Source organism: Dunckerocampus dactyliophorus, chromosome 21 (assembly GCF_027744805.1).
Source record: "Dunckerocampus dactyliophorus isolate RoL2022-P2 chromosome 21, RoL_Ddac_1.1, whole genome shotgun sequence".
NCBI lineage: Eukaryota > Metazoa > Chordata > Actinopteri > Syngnathiformes > Syngnathidae > Dunckerocampus > Dunckerocampus dactyliophorus.
Window position 1 is genome coordinate 2,923,934 of NC_072839.1, and position 25,894 is coordinate 2,949,827.

General features: G+C 41.3%; 3 protein-coding genes across 3 annotated transcripts in view; all 3 read right to left on the reverse strand.

The window, feature by feature from the left end:
• The window catches only part of stau2 (staufen double-stranded RNA binding protein 2), an 87,321-nt gene extending 75,475 nt beyond the window's left edge, over positions 1-11,846 (reverse strand). The window contains exons 1-5 of the mRNA XM_054766357.1: positions 11,710-11,846; positions 9,083-9,290; positions 4,988-5,118; positions 4,502-4,661; positions 3,617-3,752 (exon numbers count right to left, since the gene is read on the reverse strand). Coding sequence (XP_054622332.1) covers positions 3,617-3,752; positions 4,502-4,661; positions 4,988-5,118; positions 9,083-9,281 — 626 coding nt within the window. The 5' untranslated portion in view covers positions 9,282-9,290; positions 11,710-11,846. The remainder of the gene's footprint in view (positions 1-3,616; positions 3,753-4,501; positions 4,662-4,987; positions 5,119-9,082; positions 9,291-11,709) is intronic.
• A 500-nt stretch (positions 11,847-12,346) lies between these two features.
• ube2wb (ubiquitin conjugating enzyme E2 Wb) lies at positions 12,347-22,885 on the reverse strand. Its single transcript, XM_054766280.1, has 6 exons — positions 22,854-22,885; positions 22,014-22,105; positions 16,915-17,017; positions 16,447-16,602; positions 14,214-14,289; positions 12,347-14,133 (listed from the first exon to the last, which is right to left on the reverse strand). The coding sequence occupies exons 1-6, from the start codon at positions 22,866-22,868 to the stop codon at positions 14,120-14,122; spliced, it is 456 nt and encodes a 151-aa protein (XP_054622255.1). The 5' UTR covers positions 22,869-22,885; the 3' UTR covers positions 12,347-14,119.
• An 862-nt stretch (positions 22,886-23,747) lies between these two features.
• On the reverse strand, positions 23,748-25,599 carry LOC129173918 (elongin-C). Its single transcript, XM_054765272.1, has 4 exons — positions 25,492-25,599; positions 24,984-25,008; positions 24,758-24,901; positions 23,748-24,032 (listed from the first exon to the last, which is right to left on the reverse strand). Exons 2-4 carry the CDS (start codon positions 24,985-24,987, stop codon positions 23,842-23,844), a joined length of 339 nt encoding a protein of 112 aa, XP_054621247.1. The 5' UTR covers positions 24,988-25,008; positions 25,492-25,599; the 3' UTR covers positions 23,748-23,841.
• Between the last annotated feature and the right edge of the window lie 295 nt (positions 25,600-25,894).

The window sequence follows — 25,894 nt, forward strand, 5'->3', positions numbered from 1 at the left end:
TGCCCTCTTGACATTTGCGCATGTGACCATGTTCTCGCATTGTTTTTCTTTTCCTTTTTTCTGTCTGACATTTAATGTCCCAAATCTGACACACACAGATTTTGTTCACATTTCAAAGCATTTTTACGCAAAGTAAGACCTTAATCTTGTCTGAGGCTCGTCCTTCATTCAGAACAACTGTTGTGGTTATGGTTTAGTTTATTTTGAACATGCGAAACAGTAATGAGTGAATTTCCGCAGGAAGCAGGGTTCCTTATTTATAAATCAAATAGCATAAAAAACCCTGTTTATGACTTTGTCAATACAGTTTTTAACATTAGAGCCCTCTAAACATGAAAAAATAAGTGAGTCGAAGCACCAAGTGGCCAGTGATTACGATAATACAGACCTTTATGTTAAAATCTTAAATTTGTAGTACAGGATCTGATGTTTTTTTGGTTTCATATTTGTCCACCAGATGGCACACCAGTTTCCCATTTAAAGCATACAGTTACAAGTTTTTACCGCATTAGGCACGTGCGCCTGCTACTGTTTATAATTAATGGTGAATAATGGTGTAGGTAAAAAAAATAACACTGCTACCTCAGTTTCCTTTGATTCCGCTTCCAAAGAAGTATAATTCAAATCTCTGCTTCTTCCCACTCCTTGTGAGAAAACCTGCTTACGAACTTAAATACGTTTTAACATTAGAGCCCTCTAGACATGAAGTAACACCGCTATTACCCAATAAAATAAGACTGATGCTCATCGGTGTTGTAAATGTGTTCCCGTGATTTGGGGGTGGACAGGAAGTGACGTCGGCGGCGTCAACTTGTTGAACTGTGCTAAACATGTTACTGTTTCGCATGTTCAAAATAAACTAAACCATAACCACAACAGTTGTTCTGAATGAAGGACGAGCCTCAGACAAGATTAAGGTCTTACTTTGCGTAAAAATGCTTTGAAATGTGAACAAAATCTGTGTGTGTCAGATTTGGGACATTAAATGTCAAACAGAAAAAAGGAAAAGAAAAACAATGCGAGAACATGGTCACATGCGCAAATGTCAAGAGGGCAGAGAAGCCAGCAGACGTTCATTCTTCACGCTGACACAATGTTCCTGACATAACCAAATTAGGTGTGGGAGAATGTGGGTGGCCAAAAGACTGCTCGGCCTTGCTCCCATGTTGGGGGGGGTATCCTGTCCCAACTCCAAATTCTGACAGAACACCCCTTGGGGCAAAAGGGGGGAGTAGCGGAAAAGTAGGAAGAACATGGAAAGACTCAAGAAAGAGGTTAAGACAATGCCAAGGACCCTTGTCACGTGACCTGGAATCCCTAAGGTCACTTTTGACTTAAGCTGACTCATAGGAATTGGGCGTTCCAATGATAACAGGATTTTACTCAAAAAAAAAAATGTTGGTTTTTGATAGCATAAATGACTCATGTTAAAGATTTGCGGGTTTTCCACACAATTGATGACCAACGGCGTGGTTACGACACCACTAAAGATCAATTGCTGATTTTAAAGTGGACTTGGATGCTAAGAAATTATCCGCAGGCCCTTTCACCATAAATAAGATTCATTAAGACGCTGATAAATGCTCATTACATATCATGGCCATATTTTCTCATCAAAGCACTTTCTGAATGAATCAATACGAGTCTTGGCGGTGATTAGAGCGCTGATGGATCAGAGCCAGACTGGCCTTTTAATGGGAAGATTCTCAATCAACATGATTCCAGATCACTCTTATTCATCATAAAAGCTAAGGACATGGGCATATGGGAACCTTGGTTTCACCGCAGCGTCATTAGCATGACAGATTGTGGACATAGCCTGTCACTCTGCCACATAGTCAGTCATCGCGGGAAGAGAATTCATTTTCTCAAGGTCCCGCTTTCATTAATCCGGGGCTCAGCCACACTCAAAGAGAGCGACCTCGTGGAAACATAAATGACCTTGAGGTAATGATTGCTCTCATTCCTTTTATTTCATCTCTCTCCTCAGCACCACTCTTGACTCGCTTAAAAAGTGGCAGAAGGAAACCAAACCAAACTCATCTGGGCCGTGACATTGACAGGCGAAATAGTGGAAAACAGATTTTTGCCTCGACCCCACAGACATTTGTCAGTCAGCGCCTGTTTGTTCACGCGTGGATCAATTAGGAGAAGATGTGAGCCAGATGCCAGCCCGTCTGCTGACGAGACTCATTCAGCCAACACTGCCACTCCAGCAACACTTTTTGGAGCTTTATACACATTTTTAAAGAAGTACGAAGCAAGGTTTTTCATTTAGAAATGTCCAATTTGTATCTTTGCTCCATGTAGTGATGATAAAAGCACATCATATGAATCCTCTGCATGGGTGAAATACATAAAACCTACATTAATATTCTGTCTTGGGAGATACAAAATGGGTGCTCTGCCTGCTTGCAGAGACACGGTGATATAAAAATGAGGAAACACTGCCATCTGCAGGCGAACCCCATTTGGCTCTTGGAGCTGTCATAACGTCAGTTCAACTTTGAGCAGCATCAATTGCACCCCGATATCGATAACTGTTTTAAGAGTTTGTTTTTGCAATCTTATTCATTTCATCTTATTTGATTGCATATTATTTTCAAACCATTTTGCCTCTTCAATATCAATCTAAAATGCCAGATGATTTTTTTTTTTAAAGGGGACCCATTATGCTTTGCTTCTGACCTATAAATGTTGTTACAATGTCGTATTCTCGTGTTAAACGATGGCAACACGCCATATAATGAAGTTTGCGCATTTGGAGGTGAGACCTGAAAGCAGTTTTGGACGGCTCTGCACGCTTTTTTTTTTGTTTTTTTTTTAAACACTAAGTTCCATCGACATTCTTATATTGGCATGCCCAGCACCCCGCTCTGCTCACCGTGTTAGCACGTCGAAATGTTTGTTGGGGTGTGCCTAACGAGGCAAGAATCGGGCAGAAGTGGTTGGAGTTGCTGACCCGGCCAGCAGGAGAAAAAGATGCTCATCTGTCAGCGGCACTTCACATGGGACCATTTTGTGAACATGGGCCAATACGAAGCCCGACTATCCGCCAAACTGTTGCTGAAGTCCGACACCTTTCCAACGTTACTTGGTCGTGCTGAAGAGTCAGGAGAGCAAGCAGTAAGTAACAATTTATCAGTGTCCTAACTGTTTATTTTGTGTCGGTAATGGGACAAAAGGGGTTCGGAAGCGTGCCGGAAGTCCTCAGGAGCGCTTGGACTGTGACCAATCACAGCGGAGTGGGATCGGGGGGAGGCGCACCTGGAGGAGGGCCAGGGGTGGAGTAAACTACACAGACCGTTTGGGGGGGAGGCAGGAAACACTGCAGGAAGAGGCACAGAGTCTGGAAGATCTAGAAAGCTTTCTGTGTGGATTATCGTGTGTAGCTGCTCTAGAAGAGTCCACAACTCAACACAAAGGCCCAAACATTAGTAGAATAGTTCTCCTTTAAAATGTGAATTTCTTTGAATAAGCTCTGCTTCTTTCTTTTCAGACATATTCAACGGTTTCAAAAGGTGACTTCCTTTTTGAAAATATAGTGGGGAGTTTGGGAATTTATTTATATATATATATATATAAATAAATTAAAAAAAACGTTCCTATTGCTCACCTTTGGTTATATATGCCTCTGAAGTTGTAGCAAGCTCTGTAGTTGGGCAAAGGCTTGGGATCCAAAGGCCTGTAGATGGCCGGCTCTCCCCTCTTCATGGCAAGACCATTCAGCTCCACTGTGGGTGTTATACTGCCTGTGTCAGGAGGTACACAATGGTGCCATGATGAACAATCAGTGGGAAAATGTGCATAAGTGAAACGTCAAACAACTTCACTTGCTGGTGTACACTAATCCCTCGCCATGGCGCGCTTCAAAATACGCAGCTTCGCTCTCGCTTTTTCAAAAATATATTAGTAAATCATTGCTGTTTCGTACAGTCAAAAAATATGCTTTTTTTGTCACGTTTAGGCATGGTTGTGACCCCAGGATGCGGAGATAGGAAGGGTAGTGCAGGTAAAAAGTCTTTAATTCAGCCACATGCAGTTGCAGGTACTCACAACAACAGGAGCTTCATTCCAAAGTAGCAAAAGAAAAAACATACTGTATCATGTAGCGGGCAGCATCACAACCTCTCAGGAACCATGCATCCACAGCAAACAAGACATTCACAATGAACCAACAAACAAAGAGCACACACGCGCGCATGCACGCGCACATTTTTTAAATCATAGGGCAAAACCAGATACAGATATCTACAGATTTTACATTTTTATGCCATCATCGGGCCAATAATATCGGTGGGCCAATGTTATGAGACACCCCTATAAATAAGGAATCCTACTTTGCGGAAGTTCACAGAGTGATAAACGAGAAATGACCAAAAAAAACCCTAAAGAAATTGAAGCGCAGAAGAATTCACAGACTTCACATTTGTGATGATTTTTTTGTGGCAAGAACAGTCTCATTATGCAGCTAAGGTGTAATAAATGTGGTTGCAAGTACCTGGATTGCTGTTGATGTCCACTTTGGGGGAGCGAGGCATCGGCCTGGGAAGTACACTCTCAGCCAGGGCTTTGGCAGCTGTGGAATGCTGGGCCTTTTTAATGCTGGTGCCCTCTGCCTCCCAGACCTGCTCACCAAGAGTCAGCTGCACCGTGAAGATCTGCAACAGCGACACCCAGAGGCAACAATTGCAACATTACAACTTTAACGTGCAACGATGTGGTCTTTACAGATGGCAATATGTTGCCTTTTGCATGTAAAAAGTACCATTTACGTCAAAGAGACAAGATACATTTAAATATGCTGCATATGTCCCACTCAAGGATGACAGCATCTACGCTTTTAAAAACTGCCGCTGGGACAACATTTAATTTATATGCTATCAAACATGTTTTTTCTCCCAATATGATTTGTGTGCGAGTGTGCGCACATTGTAACACTTTATTATCTATTCATTCCTCAAGACATTGTTCTGACAGCCCTCACCTTAGCATGTGCAGGGCCTCTCTCATTGAGGAGCTTGTACTGAGGCTGGATCCGATTGAAACGGGCTAACTCATTCACCAAACACATTGGAGTTTTCTCTTTAGGGTTTGCCATGTTCTCCTGGGGGGAACCTGAAACACACACACATGCACGCACACACACACACAAAAAAAAAACATATCAAAAAAATACATCCAGTATGTCATTTAAACATGCGCTGCCCTTTAAAAGGAAAACTGCACTTTTTTGGGGAACTTTGCCAGCCATCCACAAACCTTATGAGAGTCAGTGTTACGTCCCAGAGGTGTTTAGGGCAGGACGGGACCAAAAAAGTGTAAGGAAGAAAAAAATACCGGGCAGGGAAAAATAACACACTGATAGGTCAAAGAAAATTAAGTAAAAAACAATCCCCGCAAAACTGGGAACGGAGCAAAACCAGGACATAAAACTAGTGAAGCAAAATGCACAAAAATAGAAAAAGTGAAACACAGACTCAAAGAACAGTCAGGGTGAGTACACCTCTCTATGATAACTAAACACACCACACTGACCAAAAATCACACTGCAATTATTAACAAAATGGCTGAGCCCACAGCAAACAAACAAACAAACAAAAAAAAAGAGGCAGCTAAGAATGCACGTAACAGGACGCACCTATTCCGCCTATAAAGCCTTCTGAAAAAACCTCCAAAAAGCGCCAGCAATGCTCCGTTTCCATAATGTGACCTGCATATTAACCAAGAGACTGCGACATTGTCGTTGTTATTAACATTGTTACGGCCAAAAATTACAATAGTGGCGCAGTGACACCTCGCCACACCACACCACACCAGCTAGAGACTCGCCTGTGACTAGCTTCACCACACACTTGTCCACAAGATGTCAGGCCACTCGCGAAAGGTAACGCTACATATTACAGTTGCCGCCACTGCTGCTGTGTTTTTGTTTTTGAGTGTGGTAAAGTTAACGCGAGGTGTAGCGTTCCTTCCTATGTTACTTTGTGAAATCATTTTTTAAAATGACCAAAATACGGCAAAATACTGCAAGTATTACATGTTATCATGAATGTGCCTGTTACTACGCGCTCACAGCATGGACAGAAAACCATAAAACCCTGTTGGAGCCCTTTTTCTATCTTTGGAGCGCACAGAAAACAGAAAGCTGTGTTTTTATGTGTCACATAAGGACTGCGGATGATGGGTTAGGGATAGGATTAGCAAAATTGCCCAAAAAAGTGTGATTTTCCTTTAAGTTAAGTGGGGTGGTTGTTGATTTTTTTTGGTGACACCGAGTGGCCACAACAATTCTGAGTTGTGCTTGTGATGCAGTTAAGCACACAAATTGAATGCTACATAGCATACTGCTAAAAATGTGCCTTGGTTCAATAATGGTTGGAAAACACTGTAATAAGGATTGGATTAGATCAGGGGTGTCAAACATACGGCCCGCGGGCCGGATCCGGCCCGTCTGGTGGTTTGGTACGGCCCGGGGAAGAAAGCTGCATTGTATAAAAAAAAATATGAATTTTCTTTAAAATTTGTAGTTCTTGTATTATCCGCTAGGGGGCGCAGTGTTTTAGTACGTGCAGACAACATGAAAGCAACACTGCGGCGGAACTAGGACCACCTTAACCTGGTAAAATTGAACGTCTGTACAGCGTCTATTGGCGACAATTGCATTATCTACTTTTCCGTTTGCCTCGCACCCTCATCAGCAAAATGTCTTTGTCAAAAAGGAGAAAAGTAGACACAGAGTGTCGGACTTTTCAAGAAAAATGGACATGTTCTTATATGTTCACGGAGGTGAATGGGAAACCCGTGTGCCTGGTGTGCCAGCAGCAAGTTTCGGTGCTTAAAGAATACAATATTCGGCGCCATTACGAAACTCAGCATGGTGAAAAATACAACAGTTTGCATGGAGAATTGAGAAAACAGAAGGTAAATGAAATGATGGCGCGTCTGAAGAAACAGCAATCTGTTTTCACCCGGAGCCGAGAAGCCAGTGATGCTGCGGTGAAAGCCAGCTACCTAATTGCGAGCCAAATAGCAATGGCATCAAAGCCGTACAGTGATGGAGAGTTCATCAAAAACTGCTTGCTGACGGCTGCTGAAATTGTGTGTCCTGAGAAGCGACATGCTTTCGCCAATATAAGCTTGACAAGAAATACCGTGGCAGACAGGATTTCGGAACTCTCTGCAGATTTGGACCACCAACTAAAACGCAAAGTGGGGTCATTTGTGGCATTTTCTGTTGCGATTGATGAGAGTACTGATATCACGGACGTCGCTCAACTGGCCATATTCATTCGTGGAGTTGACAAGACTTTGAATGTCACAGAGGAGTTTCTCGAGCTGGTGCCGATGATCGACACCACAACAGCTGAGGACATTTTCAGCTCCGTCGTTGGAGCGCTGGACAGAGTCGGAGCGGACTGGTCACGCGCCGTAAGCCTGGCTACTGATGGTGCGCCGTCAATGATCGGTAAAAAGGCAGGTGTTGTGACAAAGTTCAGAGATAAAGTACAAGCCGCAAATGGGGGAGGTAATTTTTGGACATTTCATTGCATTTTGCATCAGGAGGCATTATGCAGCAAATCGCTAAGAATGGATCACGTCATGGAGGTGGTTGTCCGAACTGTTAATTTCATCCGAGCCAGAGGTCTCAATCATCGTCAATTTGACAGCTTTCTCAGTGACTGTAACATTATCCATGGTGTGCCTTATCACACGAACGTACGATGGTTAAGCAGAGGTGCTGTGCTAAAGCGCTTCTTTGATTTACGTGATGAAATCGGACAATTCATGGAGAAAAAAGGTAAACCTGTTAAGGAATTACAGTGCCATCTGTGGCTGCAGGACCTTGCATTTATGGTTGACATCACTGAGCACTTGAATATTCTTAACAAAATGTTGCAGGGACGCAAAAAAATCGTAACACAGTATTATGACAGCATACGTGCATTCAAGTTAAAGCTCGGGTTATGGGAGACGCAGGTGGCAAGCGGTGACCCTGCTCATTTTCCCTGTTTAAAAGATATGTGCGCAGCAAGCGTTAATTCTGACGTGAAACGGTACAAAGAGAAGATTTCAGGGCTGTTGATGGAGTTTGAGAAAAGATTTCAGGTTTTTAGCGAACTCGAAACAGATTTTGCAGTTTTTCGCTCACCATTCACAGTCAAAGCTTCTGATTTGCCCGTTGCCATGCAACTTGAAATCATTGATTTGCAGTGTGATGTAGAACTGAAGGACAGATTTGCCTCTGTAAGCTTGGACACGTTTTACAAGTACCTCCTACCAGGCTATCCCACATTGACAGCACTAGCTGCTAAAACATTGTCCATGTTTGGGACAACCTACCTTTGTGAGCAAGTTTTCTCACTAATGAACATTAATAAAACAAAGCTGCGCTCAAAGCTCACACATAAGCATTTGAATGAGATTCTGAAATTGGCTGCTTCTCAGGACATGATGCCTCATATTGATGCACTTGTGCAGGATAAACGATGTCAAGTTTCAGGGGCAAATTCCAAGCAAGACGAATAATTTCTGTGAAAGTTATTCATTTGTTCAAATTGCTTTCCAGATGTTGAAAAACAGTGTTTTTAAGTTCCACAAGGCTGGTACTAAATGTTTTTGGAACATTGTTACTATTTCTGTGATCAGTTTTATGTACAACACACTTAAATATATGTTTAACTGTGTAAAAGGGTTGTTAAAATTGCACATACTTTATTTATGTTCTTATGTTATTCTCTTGTTCATAATATATTGTTCATAATGTAAAAGGAAAATTCTGTTAATAAACATTTTGATAATTTACTCATTCTTTGCACTAATTATTAGTATTAGTGACTAATACAAAGGAAAAAAGTGGGCTTATTGTTAGTTCTATGTAATTTTGCAATGAGTTTACTGGTCCGGCCCGCTTGATCTCAAATTAAGCTGTATTCGGCCCGCAGACCAAAGGGAGTTTGACACCCCTGGATTAGATTATAAGGGGAAAAATATACCAATACAAAAAGATACATATACTTCTATCTGCTATAACGATGTCCAAGATGTAAAAGATACCAGAGTGCACTGGGAAATCATCTACCTGGTGGTGTGAGAGGCACAGGAGCGTCCCCATATCCTGCTGCAGGAGCGGGGCAGGCGGGTGTAGGGGACGAGCCTGTGCCGTTGACAGAGGGCTGCAGACCCAGGGGTCCTGGGCTGGCCATGGCCGCCAGAGGAACTCCGGGTGAAAGGCCAGGACCAGCCAGGGGTGCTGAGGTCTGTACTTTTACTTGAGCCATGCTCTATTCCTGAAACAAGAAAAGCATCATGGAAGACTTGTAGAATAGACATTTGCCATCAAAGGCGGCACTAAGGAGAAAATACATCATGGCGGCTTTTGGCAGTCACCTGGAAACACGCAGGGGGTTCACATACACAATCTGATCAGAGACTTTGCATATTGTATGTCTGCAAGCAAAGCCAGCACTGACGTTAAAAGGGAGAGGCGCTCGGCGTAGCACACATTCTGATGCCCCGGCGGCCGCTGCCACGCAGACAATGAAGCTTTATTTGAAGAAGCTTTGCTCATGTTACTGCAGCTAAGCTCCCCCTGAAAAAAGGGAGAATCCTGACCTGCGACAATGGCCGTTCACTCTCACACATTTTGCCACGACGGGAAGATGAGTCAACTCTCGGTGTCCTGTATGAGGACGACCCGCGAGCTACGTGCTAAGCTTTGTCCAAATGATTATTTTTAAACCTTTAACACAGGATTTGCAATGCCATACTTTAATTGTCTGGAACTATGCAAATCATTCCAATGGTTTCTGAAGCGAGAGACTCTGCGCTTTCTAGTGATATACAAGTCATTACGGTAATCATAGGGACTACGTCACAGCAGTTGCAGGAAGACGAGGCCTTGATAGAAAGTGTACTGAGCGGCTGGAGCCCATGTGACAGAGAGGGACAAAAGAAGCAAGCTTTCCACGGCCAAGTTCTGCAGAAACATGATATCACGAAACTACAGGTGTCCAACTCAAGGCCCAGGGGTCAGATCTGTCCCACCAGAGATTTTTATGTGGCACAGTAAAAACTTCGATAATGCACTTCGCTTCATCTTTCTTGTTTACTTTAGTCTTGCAATTTTGACAAAAAAATAGTGATGCAGTCTACTAATGTTGCAGGCTACAATCTGTTCTTATAAAACGCTATTGGTAACAGATGCTACCCAGTGTTGGTGTTTTTATATTTTTTTGCTTTCAAAAAATGTCATTTGGAGTTGCATACAGGCACTTTAACATACACATTACTCCAAGGGTGTCCAAACGTTTTCCACCGAGGGCCATATTGTGAAATATGAAAGGATGCAAGGGCCACTTTGATATTTTGTAAAGATATGCTAAGAAGAAACAACAGCATCACAGCTTTGTGATATAGGTGAAAATGCCTATTATTATTACATTCAACTTTGCTCTTTTTTTTTTTTACCCATTTTTGCAGTTTTTGTCTTTAATTTAGCAAATATTTTCAATTTGTTAATCTTCAGAAATTTTCTTCCTGTAATATTATGACTTTCCCCCAACCTAATTTTGCAAAAATTACAACTTTGTTTATTTGTACTCATAATATTAAAACCTTTTTCAAAATACCGTGTTGGTTCTTTCATATTTCAACTCAATGACTAGGACTCTGATGACATTTCTTTCCTAATAATAAATTGCGCCTTTTTTGCCACCTTATGACTTTATTCCCATAATATTTTCACCTTATTCTCGTAACTTCTTGCGCAACCTAATTTTCCAAAAATTACTACTATTTGTTGATTCTTATATGACTTTGAAAAGAAATAACGTTTTAAGCATTTCATCTTTATGCCACTACCACTATTATGACTATTTCTCATTACAGTACAGCCTTTTTCTCTTCATATTTTGACTTTATTCTTGTAAAATTACTGCTGGTTTTAGCATTTGGGCTGGTTTTTAATTTTTTTTTTAAAGTTTTCTTGTTAAATTATATTTTTAAGAATGTGACACGGGCCACAAATGGGCCCCAGGGCACACTTTGGACAACCCTGAAGTATACAAATATTACTATTCTACTATAATATAATACATCATGATGCATCAACCAGTCATTACAGTCCTCACTTCATTTCTTGAATGTTTCAGGTTTCACTTCAGCTATAATATCTATTTCTTTTAGATGGATGCATTAGTAAACTGCAGTTAGCATACACTGGACTGCACCCAAGACATTTCTGTCATCTGCCTGCATTTCCTTCGCATTGTGCACACGTTATATTCGCACATCATTTCTTGCCTCAAAAAATGGGAATGGGTTTTAGGTTGCAGCCTACATTGACTGCTCCGCCTGGTCCACTTTAGCCGGAAGCTAACGTTTCCATGAAGAAAAGCACCGTTTCCTTTGCGTGGCAGCTCTCCAAAACAAACGGGCATGCTGTGCAAGGAGTCCAGGAAGAGAAGGACATGTCTAAAAAGCCCTATGTTCTCAACTAGCGGACATAATGTCACGTAGCGTTGCTTTAAAGCTAATCACGGCAAGTCGGCCGAGCACCCTTCTTGCTAGCATCACCACAGCGCTCCATCTATACAACACCCGAGTCTCGGCTCTTTTAAGTGCATCTCGACGGCGTAGCGAACATGGCGAACAACCCGGCAACTATTTTGACAAGCCTTGACAAACATTTTGAGCCATTTTGTTTACCTTTGTCGAGGGCCAGACCCCAGTAACACCTCCAACATTGGCAAACACTAAAGAGAACTGGACGGCGGTTGAATCATACCATCTTATACGCGGGGGTTATAGAAATGCAAAGTACGTCAAACCGAAAGTAAAATGTGATTAATCTTATTATGTACGGGAGTAATGTGTATAAATGATGTTAAACGTTTTACGTGGTTGTCATGAGGCGGTGTGAGACTGAAGCAAATATTGAGTGAATCGGACACCCCCCGACCTGAACGGAATGGACCAGTCCTGGTTTTCCTCTTCAGCAGCTTGGATTCAGTTATTTACATTTCCAGATAAACTTTGTTTGAATGAAACATTGATTTTAGCCACCTCAAAGGTTAAAAGGCTATGTTTCTTCAAGCTCAAATCTGACGTTCACGTCAGGAAATTTCAATAAAACAAATATTGATATTTACGTTATGTCGTACTGTACTGTAGAACATGTATCTTCTATTTATGATGTATATTGACTTGTCCCAAAACGTCCCTCGAGGATGCTGGAGTCAGTCAGTTTCCATGGCAACTGTCTCACAGGTGACCCTGAAGTACCAGCTCATCCAAATGAATGAATCAAAACCCAATCACATTACCAACAAACTGTGCACACCGGTTAAACAAAAGTGAATCTTTGCTTTTATTATCGATTATGAAACTGCACAGGCACCTAATACATCGAGCTTGAACAACCCAGAACATGTTTTTTTTTTATTTCAAATATAAACCCTCATTAGTTTTACTCACTCAAAACCACCTGCAAACTAGGGAGGCCAAACTAAAAAATGAAAATAAAATATCCATGTAACTTAAAGTTCTGCTTATGGCTGTTTTTGTTTTGTTTTTATACAGCCATTTCAGTACCATGGTGTTTGTGACTTGTACAGCAGGCGAGAACATTTCAAAGGTCGTGAATAAAAACTTTCGTTAAATAGATGTTTTACATATATTTGACATAGTGGGGTGCTGTGGTCTCGACACCTCGTTCAAGACAAACAAAGCAAAATCTGCAGAAAGAAAAAAAAAAGCCAAACAATCCAAGATGGAAAATTCAAGTATCTTATTGGTTTCTTTCGGAATATCGATGACCGGTTCAATGACGAAGCCCCTCGGGAGTGCGTTAGTTATGCCAAGATTCACAGCCGTTGCAATTTTTGACGCACTTTTGCAAACAAAAGTTAAAAAATGCATGCAATCCCACTGGAAACTACTCCGTATTTTTATAGTATGGTTTCTTTACGACTGTACACGTCCTAATTAGGAAAACATTCATTCAAGCATTTATATATGTGTATATACACACACACAACACCTCCAGACATGTTATTTTACAACATAAGTCTCTTTTGGTGAAAATATAGTTGAAACATCTGATAGGTATTTTCTTTTTCGAGGCATTCTCTTTATTGAAAAAAGTACCTGAGCCATAACTCTGACCAGGCAGAATCACAAAGCCTTGTTGTCTTTATCCTATACGTAAAGACTCCTTTTCTATCGCTCTCTACCTTTGCCAAAAGATTTAAATACAACACACAAAATAATATATTATATCCAAAAACAAAACAAAAAAAAAGATAGTGAGTCCTCAAAACAGCCCCCACTCCCACAAACAGTACCAAAAAAAGCATTTCAGAAGCATATTTATATATATTTAAAAAAAAAAAAAAAAGCAACATTCTTTCAATGGAAGAGAGGCCTCTGCTCATGTCTAAGGCTGGACATGTGGAAACTACCCCAGTAGAACTAAACATAACACCACACAAGATGAGCAGTGTTGCAAACTACAACCAATGAGTGGGGGGTCTGCTTACAGTGTTGGGAATGATGTACTGACAGTGCCTCTACATACTCTCACAGTGCATATAATAATAATAATAATAATAATAATAAAAAAAAATAAATGAAGCAATTCATGATGGCCAGGCCCTTTCCAGAAATCCATTAGGTTCGAAGAACTCCTTTGTCGGCCCAAGCATGCGTCCGTCAGTTGGTTATTATTGCACAACACAAGGACCTTCGACTGCATCCGCACACACAAAAAAAGGTAAAAAAAAAAAAAAAAACAGGAAATACAATAAAAATCCTCCGTATGTACTGCATTACTATCCGTCAAAAGAGGATCCATCTTGGTGCATCTAGACCTTCTGCGGGTTTCTGCTGTTATTACCAACTAAAACATGCATCAAACTGCCCGGCAAGGGGAAGGGTGGGGGGGTGGGGTGGGGGTGGGGGGGGGGGGGGGGGGTGGGGGGATGCAGTCAAGAGCCTCCGGCGCGTGGTGTCCATTGTTCCAGTCAAAGGTCAGAGTTCTGAGACTGAATGATTAAAAAGTGCTTCACGTAGGTCAGTAGGACTTCTTTCTTCTGGGACTTGTTGCAAACTTTGTACATTAGCAAGTGTCATCTGGGAAGGGGATAACACAGCAGGGGTGATTTGTTATTCAAACCGTTTCAAGGTGATCGCCCCTTTGGGAATATACTCACCGTGATACCACCATTTTGTCTTCTTTGGATTTTTGTTACACGTTCTTACATAAAAGGAGTTGTCGGGTGGTCGTCTCTGCAGAAGAAGCATGCGTTTTGAGTTCACATGGACGCACAGCATGCAATTCATCACACTAATTAACTGCATCGAGGGATGGGCATGACAAATCAATGCATCAATCATTATTCAATAGTGGAGTTTGGCCAATCTCATTTGGATTTCCAAGGGTATGATAACAGCTGGATGGTACGCCTGAAACAGGGGTGTCCATCACAGGTCGCATATAGTAATTCCTCGCAATATTGCAGTTCGATTATCGCTCCCTCCCTATATCGTGGTTTTTCAAAAATTAATTAAAGTAATGAATGAATGATCAATGTTTTGTGGTTGAATATGGCCCATTATTAGTATTTAAAAATACATATTTAAGGAATTTCACTTATTCTTGGCCTAAATTAAGCATTTTCAAGAATTAAAGTGGTTCATAAAAACTAAATGAACTAAAACTACAAAGCAGAAGCAGCATTGCAATTATGAATCTAGTACTGTCTTCAACATTGGCCACTAGGGGTCAGTGTTCGGTGAGACAGGCACTAAGGTTCCCAAACGCATACCCCCAGGGGTGTACCAATTGTAATAGGATTTGTAAATAAAAATGAAAACCAGTTAGTGCCTAACACTCGAAATTATGAGTGCGCCTGAACGCCTCACAGCACAAGGAGAACAGAGCAGACAGGAGACACAGCATGAAGTCTGCTCACACTGCTCTGTGTGCATCATATCAACAAATTCTTAAGTTTGATGATTATTTTGTGCATTAGGAGTGTTTCATTTTGAAGATTTTATTTATATTGGTGCTCCAATCCCACCAAGGTGAAAACCTGTCACTGTGAGTATGGATTTATTTTTGTTTTATCATCATTGTTAAACTTTCCCCTTAAAACCATAGCCATCGTGAGTGGACCAAAAGCAGTGATTCAAGCCATTCAAATGGAAGGATGCCAGCATAAAAGATATGCAGGATGATTACTTATGCATTTATCAGTGCTGATGTCAAACTTGATGTGACCATGCAAAATACACACTTTGGACCTGGAATTACTATAAAATGAATCACTTATGTTCCATATGTCAATTTCATATTTTTTTAGGTGTGCAGGAGGAGGGGGACTCATGGCTTCAGGTCAGATGTCTGAAAGACACGCCACTGTAAAAAGGACAGTGACTGGGGACACAGTGACTGACACTGCTCAAGCAGGAGTTTCATGTATGTCTTACATGGCTTATTTACTCTTATTCTGTCATATCGGGTAATATGAGTGCAAAGCCATTCAAAGGAAATATGTTGTCCAGAAAAAAAAACAAGAAACTTCTAACAAGCGAGTCTTTTATCCTATTATATTATATCATGTCTAAATCATGCTGATTTTCCTTTGATTATATTTACTATATTGGGTCATACAAATGTAAAAGGTGACTATAGGTGTGTTATTTCATGTCTTGAGGGCTCTAATGATGTTTTAAAAAACACATTTAGAAGATCATAAACAGGTGTTCTATGCTGGAACTATGAAAAGATTTCATTTATGAATATTGAATCGCACTCTGATCGCGGTTGGGTCTGGGAACTGACTAACTGTGATAAACGAGGGATTGCTGTTCTGAAAAAGCAAATGATGGGGGGGGGCACTTTTTTCAAAAAAGCTAGGAAAAAAAACATTCTATGTATATTGAAAGACAAAACTGTGTCATTATTAGGTATTAGTATTACTATTGCAGCCCTTTTGTGCCTTTTTGCTCTTTTTTCCCCAACCCAAATGTTTGCTTTTTGTTAAATTTTACTTCCACAATGTGCTGTGGGCCAATAAAAACACACAAAAGCACACTTTGGACACCCCAGGTCGAACAGCGACGGAGGCCAGATGGGATAGTACTGTATAGCAGCTACCAGCAGGGGGTGCTGTTCATTTATCAAATCCTAACAGAACGTAAGAAGGAAGAGGAAGCATGGGGCAAGAAGATTTTCCAATCTCTTGGGATTGATAATCCATAGTGTAAATACTACTACTAAGTACTAATTGGAGGAAATACTTCTCTATTTTTTAAAAAAGGTATTGAAAAGGATGGTTTGTGTTATATTCTGGTCAATATGGTACATCATTTTTGTTTTTGTTTTTTATATCATGCCCATCCCTAAATACACCTTTCCCTGTCTTTGCAGAGGTTCCTTACCTTTTCTTTGCAGCTGGACAACATGCTAATAATGCTAAGACAAACAGATTGCACTGAGAGGGCTGGTGACCAGTCTTCCGTCAGGATGGACAGACAGATGTGACCGTTGCTATACACGTGAGGGTGGACAGGTATGTTCTCCCCCGTGAACATTACCTGCAACAGTGACAGGGAATGGCACATGAGTTGTTGAGACTGTGTATCGTGTGAGACACGAAGAAAGTAGTGGCTCAGAGGAGACACGTTGATCCAATTTACTGTCCAACAGCCCATTCACTAAGTTTAGGTGGGCAAGCTACAGAGTGACATAAGATCACTGCACTAATCCTTTCAAACACGCCTTGGTCTGTGATGCATGGCTTTCATTCCTTCCAGAATGCATGTTGAGTGATGCCAGAGGCCTGCTGTCCAACACCAACACTCTACTTTGTTTTAATGACATTAAAAAGCAGTCGCACGGTTGCTTACCTGAGGTGAGTCAAAAGGATATCGACTACTAAATTTGAAGAGCAGCTGAAATCTTTCTCCTTCGTACAGTGTGCCGGGGGCTCCTTCCATGTCTACAATCCACCTGAAGAAAGCCGCAGCGTTAAATAAAGACAAAGTAATGAAATGTATTCCATTGTAACCATCATGCATGTTCAAATAAAATTAAACCGAACCAAAAGCAGGTAAGACACAGCCTGGTGTTGATTTTAAAAATGAAAAGGAAACACGGTGTACCAAGGAAAAACATAGCACCGTTTATCATTTGCTGACGGAAGGCCTGTCTTCCTTCTATGCCGACTAAATATTTAAGTTCAGCCAAGTAGATAAATAAGAACAGCCTGCTCGGAATATAAAGCACTAAGGAGATGGAAAAAGGGGTCACTGATGGGAGCATGATAATCTCTAACCTAATTTCTTCCAGGAGAGTGAAGCACATAGGACACAGGGAACTTGTGGCTGTTTGGGTTTATAGCCGCTGGGGCTCCTTCTGCACAAGCATTCAGGCCATGTGACATGAGGTCAGGGCTTCATGTGAGGAAGGCCTAATGTTCACAGTGTTTGAAAGGAACTCCAGGAAGCAAATGCTATAAAGCCAGGCGAGATGCTCGGTAGCCAGCATCTGCTGTATTATGCTTCAGCAACGCCGGATCCATAAGGCAATGAATGCAGGCAAAGACTCCACACACTCCAAATTACACCTTATGATTCCTTCAGACACATTTTTGGGTAAACTCGGCCTCTAAAGTAAAAATTAAATGAATAAAAATGATGCTGTGCGTGACCGCCACATATCTCACGGGACCTCTGACCATCTTGCGAGACATCAGCCCGGTGAGCATCTAAATCATTGACTTCACAAGTGCATTTTGCTTTTCCTGTGAAAAACTGCACTTTTTGCAAAATTTTGCCCCATCATCCACAATCAGTATGTGAGCCATGAAACACACGAGTTTATCTTTGCTGTGCGTTCTAAATAGAGAAAAACCGCCAGCATGAGGAGTGCTTTTTTGGATCGGTGTGTGCGGTAATTGAAGCACATGGTGGTCACATATGTAGCAATGTTACAAAACCCCTATTTTAGCGATGCAAAAATCTGACACCGAGCATTCACGCTCTGTTGGGAGAGTCCGTGGGGGACGTCCTTAAAAATGCAATTTAATATCTATCAGCAGATGAAATTTCACTCAAATCTGATTGTGCTAAATGTTTTTTTTTTTTTTTTACCTGCAATTACAGTACTACATTGTTGTCCTATTTTCAATATGGATGCCTTGATTGCAAATATAAAAGCAAATAAAATATGAATCCTTTAGATCCATCCATTTTCTATGCCGCTTCATTGTAACAAAATCATGCTAAAAAACAACCTATTTTCTCAAATATGGAGTGGATGCTGGTGGATTTGATACATTCCTGTCATCGGTGATAGCTAGGTGTATTTCTTGTGGTTAGTGTGGGGGGAAAACAAAATTAAAAAGTGTAAATGGTTAATCTGTTGACTTTTAAAACAAATTTCCAGTGCCTAAGTTATTATACATTTTGTAGTACGGCTGTACTTGCCGAGGTCTGTGGGTCAATCACAGCTTTGGTCTTGACTCGATGTTAAAAGCAATGGGGGCCAAAGGCACCCTTTCCACTAAGAAATCATCTCTAACGTCTTTAATACTTGGGGTAGAGAAGTGAATGAGGTATCAAATTAAAGTCATGTCATGCTTTATCAGATAGAATTAATCACAGACTTGATTTTACAAATTTCTAAATTTTGTAACATTGCTACCCACCCCCACCCCAAAACGCTTAAACTGCACATTTTGGAGTGGGCTTATATTGTGGCCAGCCCACGGCACACCCGTACAATACGCATGCTGTCAAAGCAGCATCTTGCAAGGTGGATGTATTATGAATGATACATACCCACTAAGAGGGATTTACACAAATTAGTGATCAATATTTCAGAGGTAGGCCTTCTGTGTTCCATCTTTGAGTGTTGCGTTAATATTTTTGTTTAGTGTGTAATTGTTCTATATGAAAAGTGGTTTTGGGGTGCCTGGGGCGGGTTCATTAGATTTATATTGTTTCTTACAGGTAAAAATTGCTTCCGGTTTAGCACATTTTGGTTTTGTACTGATTGATAATAAATGACGACAATATCCTGGAATGATGAAAAATATGGTCGATAGAAGGCCACACTTTGTGCGAGGTCCCATTCGACGCTGCTTGCATCTTTAAGCAAAGTCCACAAGGGACAAATACAGCCCCCTGATGGTCAAATTCTGGAAAGGACAGATACAGTATGTCCATCACCCTAGACCAGCGGTGCGCAAACTACAGCCCGGGGGCCACATGCAGCCCGCCAAGCATTTCCGGCCCGCCAGTTGCTTCCAAAGTATTTAAACCTTAAATATACAAGCTGGCAACATGACTTGCAAGTAGTCAGAGTCAGTCAAGCTGAGACAACCTTTTGATGGTTTAAATAGCTTTTCACATACAGCGATCCAAACAAGTACCTCACCCATGGTGCCAAACAAACAAGTCAAAAAATATGTGACACACATTTTAACCTACCCACTGCACTGTCCGGAAAGTAAAAAAGGAGGGACGTTCACATATTTTTTAATAGTCAATGTTTTAGCGTTCACAGTTCACATTGTATATCACATCCTGAATTTGGTAGAAAAAAAATGTCAAATTCAATTGTTTGATGTGGTCTTATGTTTAAAGTGCTCCTGAAAAAAGGCACATATAGCAGATTGTATGACACTGTAATTCCAAGTGGACTGTCAGAATTATAAGCGTAAAATAGTGTGCATGTATCAAATATACACTAAGTCCCCTACTAATGAACATCTGACGTGCGAACATTCGGAGATACGAACACAAGCCGACTGGTCTATTTTTTCATGTGTTTTGCCTTATAAGTCCATATTTATACTGCTACATGCTTGATCAGCAAACCCATATTTATACTGGTACATGCTTGACCAGCAGAGGGCACTGTGACACTGCTAATGGAACCAACAGATACAGGAAGAGGAGAAAGAGGAGAGAGGAAGGCTAAGAGTTTTATAAAGCATGTGATTAAAGTTTATGAAGAGTTAATAGGTCTGCTTAATTCTACACCACCCACAGAACACTACCTCTTTTAGAAGAGTCTAATGACGACGACGAGTCGTTTTTTTCCATAACTACTCCTCCTCCACAACGACGTATGCTCGACCACTCCTCTTCAAAGGTAAATAACATTTATCATTACGTATTATTATATCATTTTTAGTATTGTTTTTTTCATTAATTATCCTCGTTTAATATTACTACTGCATCCAAACTCATATTTACATACATACGCATATACTGTATATGTATACACGTACATGTAGTACCTATGTCATTGGTAATATTACCTTTTCCCCAACTTAACAAATATTCGACTTAAGAACGGTCGTCTGGAACCAATTGTGTTCGTTAGTTGGGGACTTAGAGTATAGTCTGGCCCCCCGAACAATTTTTTTTAACTCATTGCAGCCCGCGAGTCAAAATACTTTGCCCACCCCTGGCCTAGACGCCTGCGGGTGAAATTGAGGTACTGCGGTTTGAATCATTCAAACACTCGTGCGCCTGTTAGGAATGTCATAGTGTTACTTAGAACATTGCCTGTACAGTTAAAGGTTTTAAGGTGGCATATGTGGGTATTTAATAGATCTTTAGAAATGTTTCAAAATCGGAACAAAATCGGACCAGCGATGGACGGAGAGGTAAATTAATGCTGCAATTATGTGTGCCAGTCCAGTGAAGCACACAATAAAAGGACGAGGACAAAGCAAGCATATATTCCAAGTAGGAGTTGCCTTGTTTGAGCTGCCAAGCCATCTGCTTTATCGTCCTGTAAACCCCAAGACCATGTCAGTGTTCTCCAAACAAACAGGCACCTTACTGTATCTCAGTCACACGCAAACCCGCAGTGCGTGCATTTTTCCATGTTTGTTTTTATCTTCAATTATCTTGACCTTCTGGCAACAAAAAAACATTTTTTCTACTCCAAAAAGGGAAGTTCCCGCTTTACAAGGTCCACCCCAGCTCCTCAAAAGTGTTTGTCATCAAGGTTAAAAGGCACGCCCATGCATACCATGTAATATCTGGGATGCGCGTTAAACACGGAAGGCAGCAGAACTGGTTGGAGTACTTCGTTTGTCAGGCAAAAAATAAAACATTTCAGCCCGACTCCGATGTCGTCACGGAATAATGCTCTCCAAAGCTTTAAAATGACTTTGGAATTCATGTTAGGAATCTCTGAGCGTCATTTTAAGTGTCTAATGGGTCGTACAGCTAATGGAATGACAAGAAATCGCTAAAAGGGCAAGTCCTCCTTGCCAAGTGTTCAATATTTTATAAGACAGAATAGAAAGTCTCCATTAGTGTCACTTGAGAGGGACGGAAATGCTGTCAATGAAAAAAAATGACCCCTGGAACATCTTATTGGTTATTTGACTGCCTCAACTTGATTACACATCTTTTGTAATATGTTGCGGACCAAACCACCAACTGTTTGTGTTTCCTCATTCGGTCCGCCAACGGCCCAATCGAATACTCGATTAATCAAAACAGGCTTTGAAGAATGCAGTGAGGAAAAACACGTCCCCCGCTCTCCCTTGCCAACCTCCCGCCCCTCATCATGTGCATGGTGGACGCCCCCGATGGCAGTGCGCCAAAGAAAAGGGAAGCCACCACAAGCAGACATTGCAACAATCCTCAGAAAGGGGAAAAACAGAGAGGGATGCCGAGCTGCTTGACCGCCGCAACCATCATTAAGGATAAAGATGGTATCCTTGAACATGCTAAAGGATCTGCTCCTACAAAATCGACAGTCATAACTCAACTTTTTATGTCCTTTGTGTTCTGTGCAGTGTGAGAGAATTGGGTGCTACTATAGGTAAGAACAGAACACGTTCCTAAACCTCATTTTATTTTTAAAAAAGGTGCCAATCGTAATCTTATTTTGTAAGGAAGACAATGGTGATTGACATTTTCCTCCCACCTTGTGCAGCCAGATTTGAGCACGTAAAAATGGCAAGGGTACTTACTGTGTTATGGTGTTCTGTACACTTTTCTCATTAAGCGTCATTCCTGGGGGTGGATCATTTTGCAGGGCTAATAATTCCTTTTGTAGCCTTTTCTGTTCAATGCAAACATTAAGATATTAGAAGTGAGAAACAGAACAAACGGACACAAAAGTCACGTAATTCTTCATTTGAATAAGACATTTAAATCCCATTTAGCTTGACACATTCTGCCATGGCTTGTAGAAGTGACATTTAAATAGTTTAATAAGCAAGAAAATGGTGCCAATAGCTTAACATCACCCCTAAGTTTTCCCCTTTTTAGCTATTAATTACGTAGATATGCTTTAGTTGATGATTACACACATACGAGCATTGCCAGTGTGCTTTTCCTGGTATTTATTCGATTGTGTCCTTTAATGGGTCAACTCTTTCCGTATCGAAGCGATGCACCTGTTCAGCTCAAGAGGATACTGGAACAGGTCAACCGCCTCACAAGCTAACTCAAGCGAGCAGCAACCGGAATATGCACTCAAATTAACAGTGTTACATCATATTTGCTGCTGCATCAGAGTGTTAGCAGGAAAGCTACATCGCTGGCAATGAATGTTGAATGAGCCCCGGCTAACTGGTTTGTCCGCTAGCCGTCGGTGTTGATGATGATATGCTAACGTTGGTAGTAATGCTAGCAAAAGCCAGAGTCTACTGTTTACGTCATGTCGCCGCGTTAACGCTCACGTCACGGCGACTTCGAACTAAAGCCGTGAAGTACCCATGACGCCGCGTGTGAAAAAGAGGCCCGAAAGCGTGTGGACGAAAGCAGGTAGGTGATATACTTGCGGCGGATGTCAATTGTGCTCTTACCTGCATCGACGCCATGATGGAAGCCCCTCCCGCCCCCACGCACCAGCGCACAGTGCAAGGGCCGGTGACGTCACCGAGCCACGTGACTTTATACATTGTTTCCACACTGAATTCAGTCAACTCTGGCCAACCTCCAGAACTTTTTTGTCCTGTGTCGTTATTGTAAAAATGTGAAATTATTCAGAAATATTCCGAAAACAAATTCCTTAATATTGTCTTTTCTGTTATTTTTATTTGCATGCTGTCATTTTTTAAAATATTTGGAACTGTTGAGCAGCTAAGAAGCATAATTTATAAGGTATATTTTTGGGTTTTTTTTCTTAAGAAAAATTCGATGAGGAAATAAACTCCAACCCTTTGAGAAATGTTGCTCTTAGTCATTTAACAAATGAAGGAAGCAAGTACAAAATGCATGGAAGACAAAATCCCACAGCGAGACCGTCACAGCAATTTCCTGTTTTTTTTGCCACACGAGTAACAAAATTAGTGCGCAAATCAATAATTTGATCGTTATCTTAGCAGTAAATGTGAGTATGTGCAGCTTCTGTAATATATTTTCACAGCGTTTAAATCTATTGACTTGCTCTGAGAAGTTCACGAGAACATTTCAATCTCTGGCTACATCTTCACATTGAATCTCATCATCGGTCGTTTAACAAAATCCACTCATTTGGTGTTTCAATGCTTCAAAAATTCCTGAATTGCCACAATGGAGTACGAAGACTTGACAAATATTCCATCCAAACAGGTCTTTAATAAGACTGGGGGCGGGGAAGAAACGCGGTAGAAGAGACACTTTTGTCACATTCCGGGGAAGCAATGCAGCCTGTCGTTATTCATACATTATATTAAAACAAAATCCTTTAATACTCAAAACAATGACTGATATCCTGATGCAAAAACAACATGGTTTCTTTTATGGCAAAACAAGTTAAATAGTCAAAACCATCTAAAAGTGTTATCGGCTACTGCATTTAACTCAGCAACTTTAGCAATCCAGGAAGTTAGCCGCCATGAGCAGTTCCAGTGCAATCTCCGGAGCGATGGGGAATTCAGGGATTTCTGTGGAGCTGTTGGTGTAGCGGACCTTGTAGGTGAAGTACATGCAGACCTTGGAAAGGACATGAGAGGGGATCTCCCTGAAGTTGACTTCATTAGTTTCATTCTCAGCAAACTGACCTGGGTGGAGAGTAAACATGGATGTTACTGGTAATTCTACATACAGTCAGCATGTACTGCAAAATGATTCACTCATTTTACAGGCGTTACAGTTGGCAAAAGCCTGCTGATACTTGAGGTTTACGGTCCTGAAAGGCAACACTGTAGATTCCATTCTCCCATTACAGCTACTTTAGTAACCACAACAACGTGGCCTTTCTGTAAATACTGCATGGTGTCTTAAAGGTCCTCTATTATGCAAAAATGACCTTTTAATGAAGTTACAACAATATGTGTTCCCAGAGCCTGCCTACGCCGCTTATTAACTTTTGGACTTCATTGTCTCTCCAAGTGGCAGTGCGGCAAAGACAAAAAAAAAACATCAGCATGGAAGTGAAAAGGTTCATAAAATTCACCGTAAGGAGACACGCCCACCAATATTGGCTGCTCTTTCTGTCCCAACCGCTCAACTGTCGTGACGGTCTTTACGGAAGAATATGTGGATGACTCCCCCAAATATGGTACACATGGATTTTCTGCAGGTACTCCTGCTTCATCCCACATCCCAAAAACATGCATGGTTGGCTGACTGGTGACTTAATTGTCCGCATATGTCAATTTTGATTACTTGTTTGTCTCTGGGGACCAGCCTGAAGTCAGTTGGGATAGGCTTCAGCTCACATGTGAGCCACATGAGGACAAGCGTTATACGTAAAACGGACGGACGGATGGTCTGAACCACTCACCTGGACCACTCAACATGGCCTTGATAGTTCCGGATGTCAGAGCGTGTTCTCTTTTCACAATGAACTCATGGCCATCTGAAGAAATCAACTTCACATACATGGCTTCTGGTCCTTCGCAGCCGCCATAGGTCCTTTCTTCACCATCTGTGATATACAAACAAAAAGTCTGACAGGTGCAAATGTGAATATGTGCACTGTTTACGCAAGAAAACGCTTCACTCCTCACCCATTGTGATGCAGTTGTTCTGTTCCTAATGAGAATAATCAGAAAAAAACATAAAATAACGGGTTAATGGGGGCATTCTGAAGTTAGCAGTCAATGTTATTAATACAGCAGTGCAAATGAGACTGGTCGTGTGTGTACTGAGATGCTCATTCCGTTAAATGGGCCCTTTAAATGCATTTCCAACCAACAACGGTGCCCACTAACGCAACCAGACGTAAGCAGGCTAAGAAAATGACGTGTATTTCGTTTGTAATGTCAATTTTTACTGTCAATGAACCCACGCGGAGCCATTTCTATAAAAAAAGGCACAAAATCTTACCGCAGTTCGTGTTAGCTGGCTCATGCTACATTGCTAACAGTGCTAACAGGCTAAACACCGCAAGCTACCGCCGCGTTTATTGTATTTAATACTACACGTTCAGAAACAGAAAGTAGCGTTAAAATACGACAAACTATCCAGAAGACACATTAAATATAATAATAATTAAAACATTACGCGGTTCCTTACCACTCGTCTGTAGACCGTGGAGCGGCTACAGTGTTATAGCTAACGTTAACAGCCGGGATGTTGACAACCGGAAGTAGTTTCCGTGTGTACGGCCAGTAAAATATCCCGTGGTGTTCCACTCCCAGTGGCCGATGTTCCAACTTGAGAGTTGAACGACAAATTCAAACAATTGCAATTCTATTATAATGAGTGAAACAAGTGTAGTGCCAGTTGTACTCGTATATGCTGAATTTGGAGTAATGTTGCATTCTTCCGCTGTCAAGATGTAAGAACAAGAAAAAAAACCACTGGTGATATATTTATATTTATTTTTAACGATTGCATGCACAGAACAGAATGATCTCGCAGCACTGACTTACCTCAAGTGCTGGGTTAGTTTACCTCATCTTCTGTGTGGTTGCCC

Bases quoted from the DNA above. Each gene is read 5' to 3' on its own strand.
- ube2wb (XM_054766280.1), bottom strand. The intron at 16,603-16,914 runs GTAAGCAACCGT...TCACTGTTGCAG, and splicing joins ATCCTTTTGACTCACCTCAG to GTAATGTTCACGGGGGAGAA. The intron at 14,290-16,446 runs GTAAGGAACCTC...CTTCTTCTGCAG, and splicing joins TGTCCAGCTGCAAAGAAAAG to AGACGACCACCCGACAACTC.
- LOC129173918 (XM_054765272.1), bottom strand. The intron at 24,033-24,757 runs GTGAGTGGTTCA...CTCTCCACCCAG, and splicing joins GGCCATGTTGAGTGGTCCAG to GTCAGTTTGCTGAGAATGAA.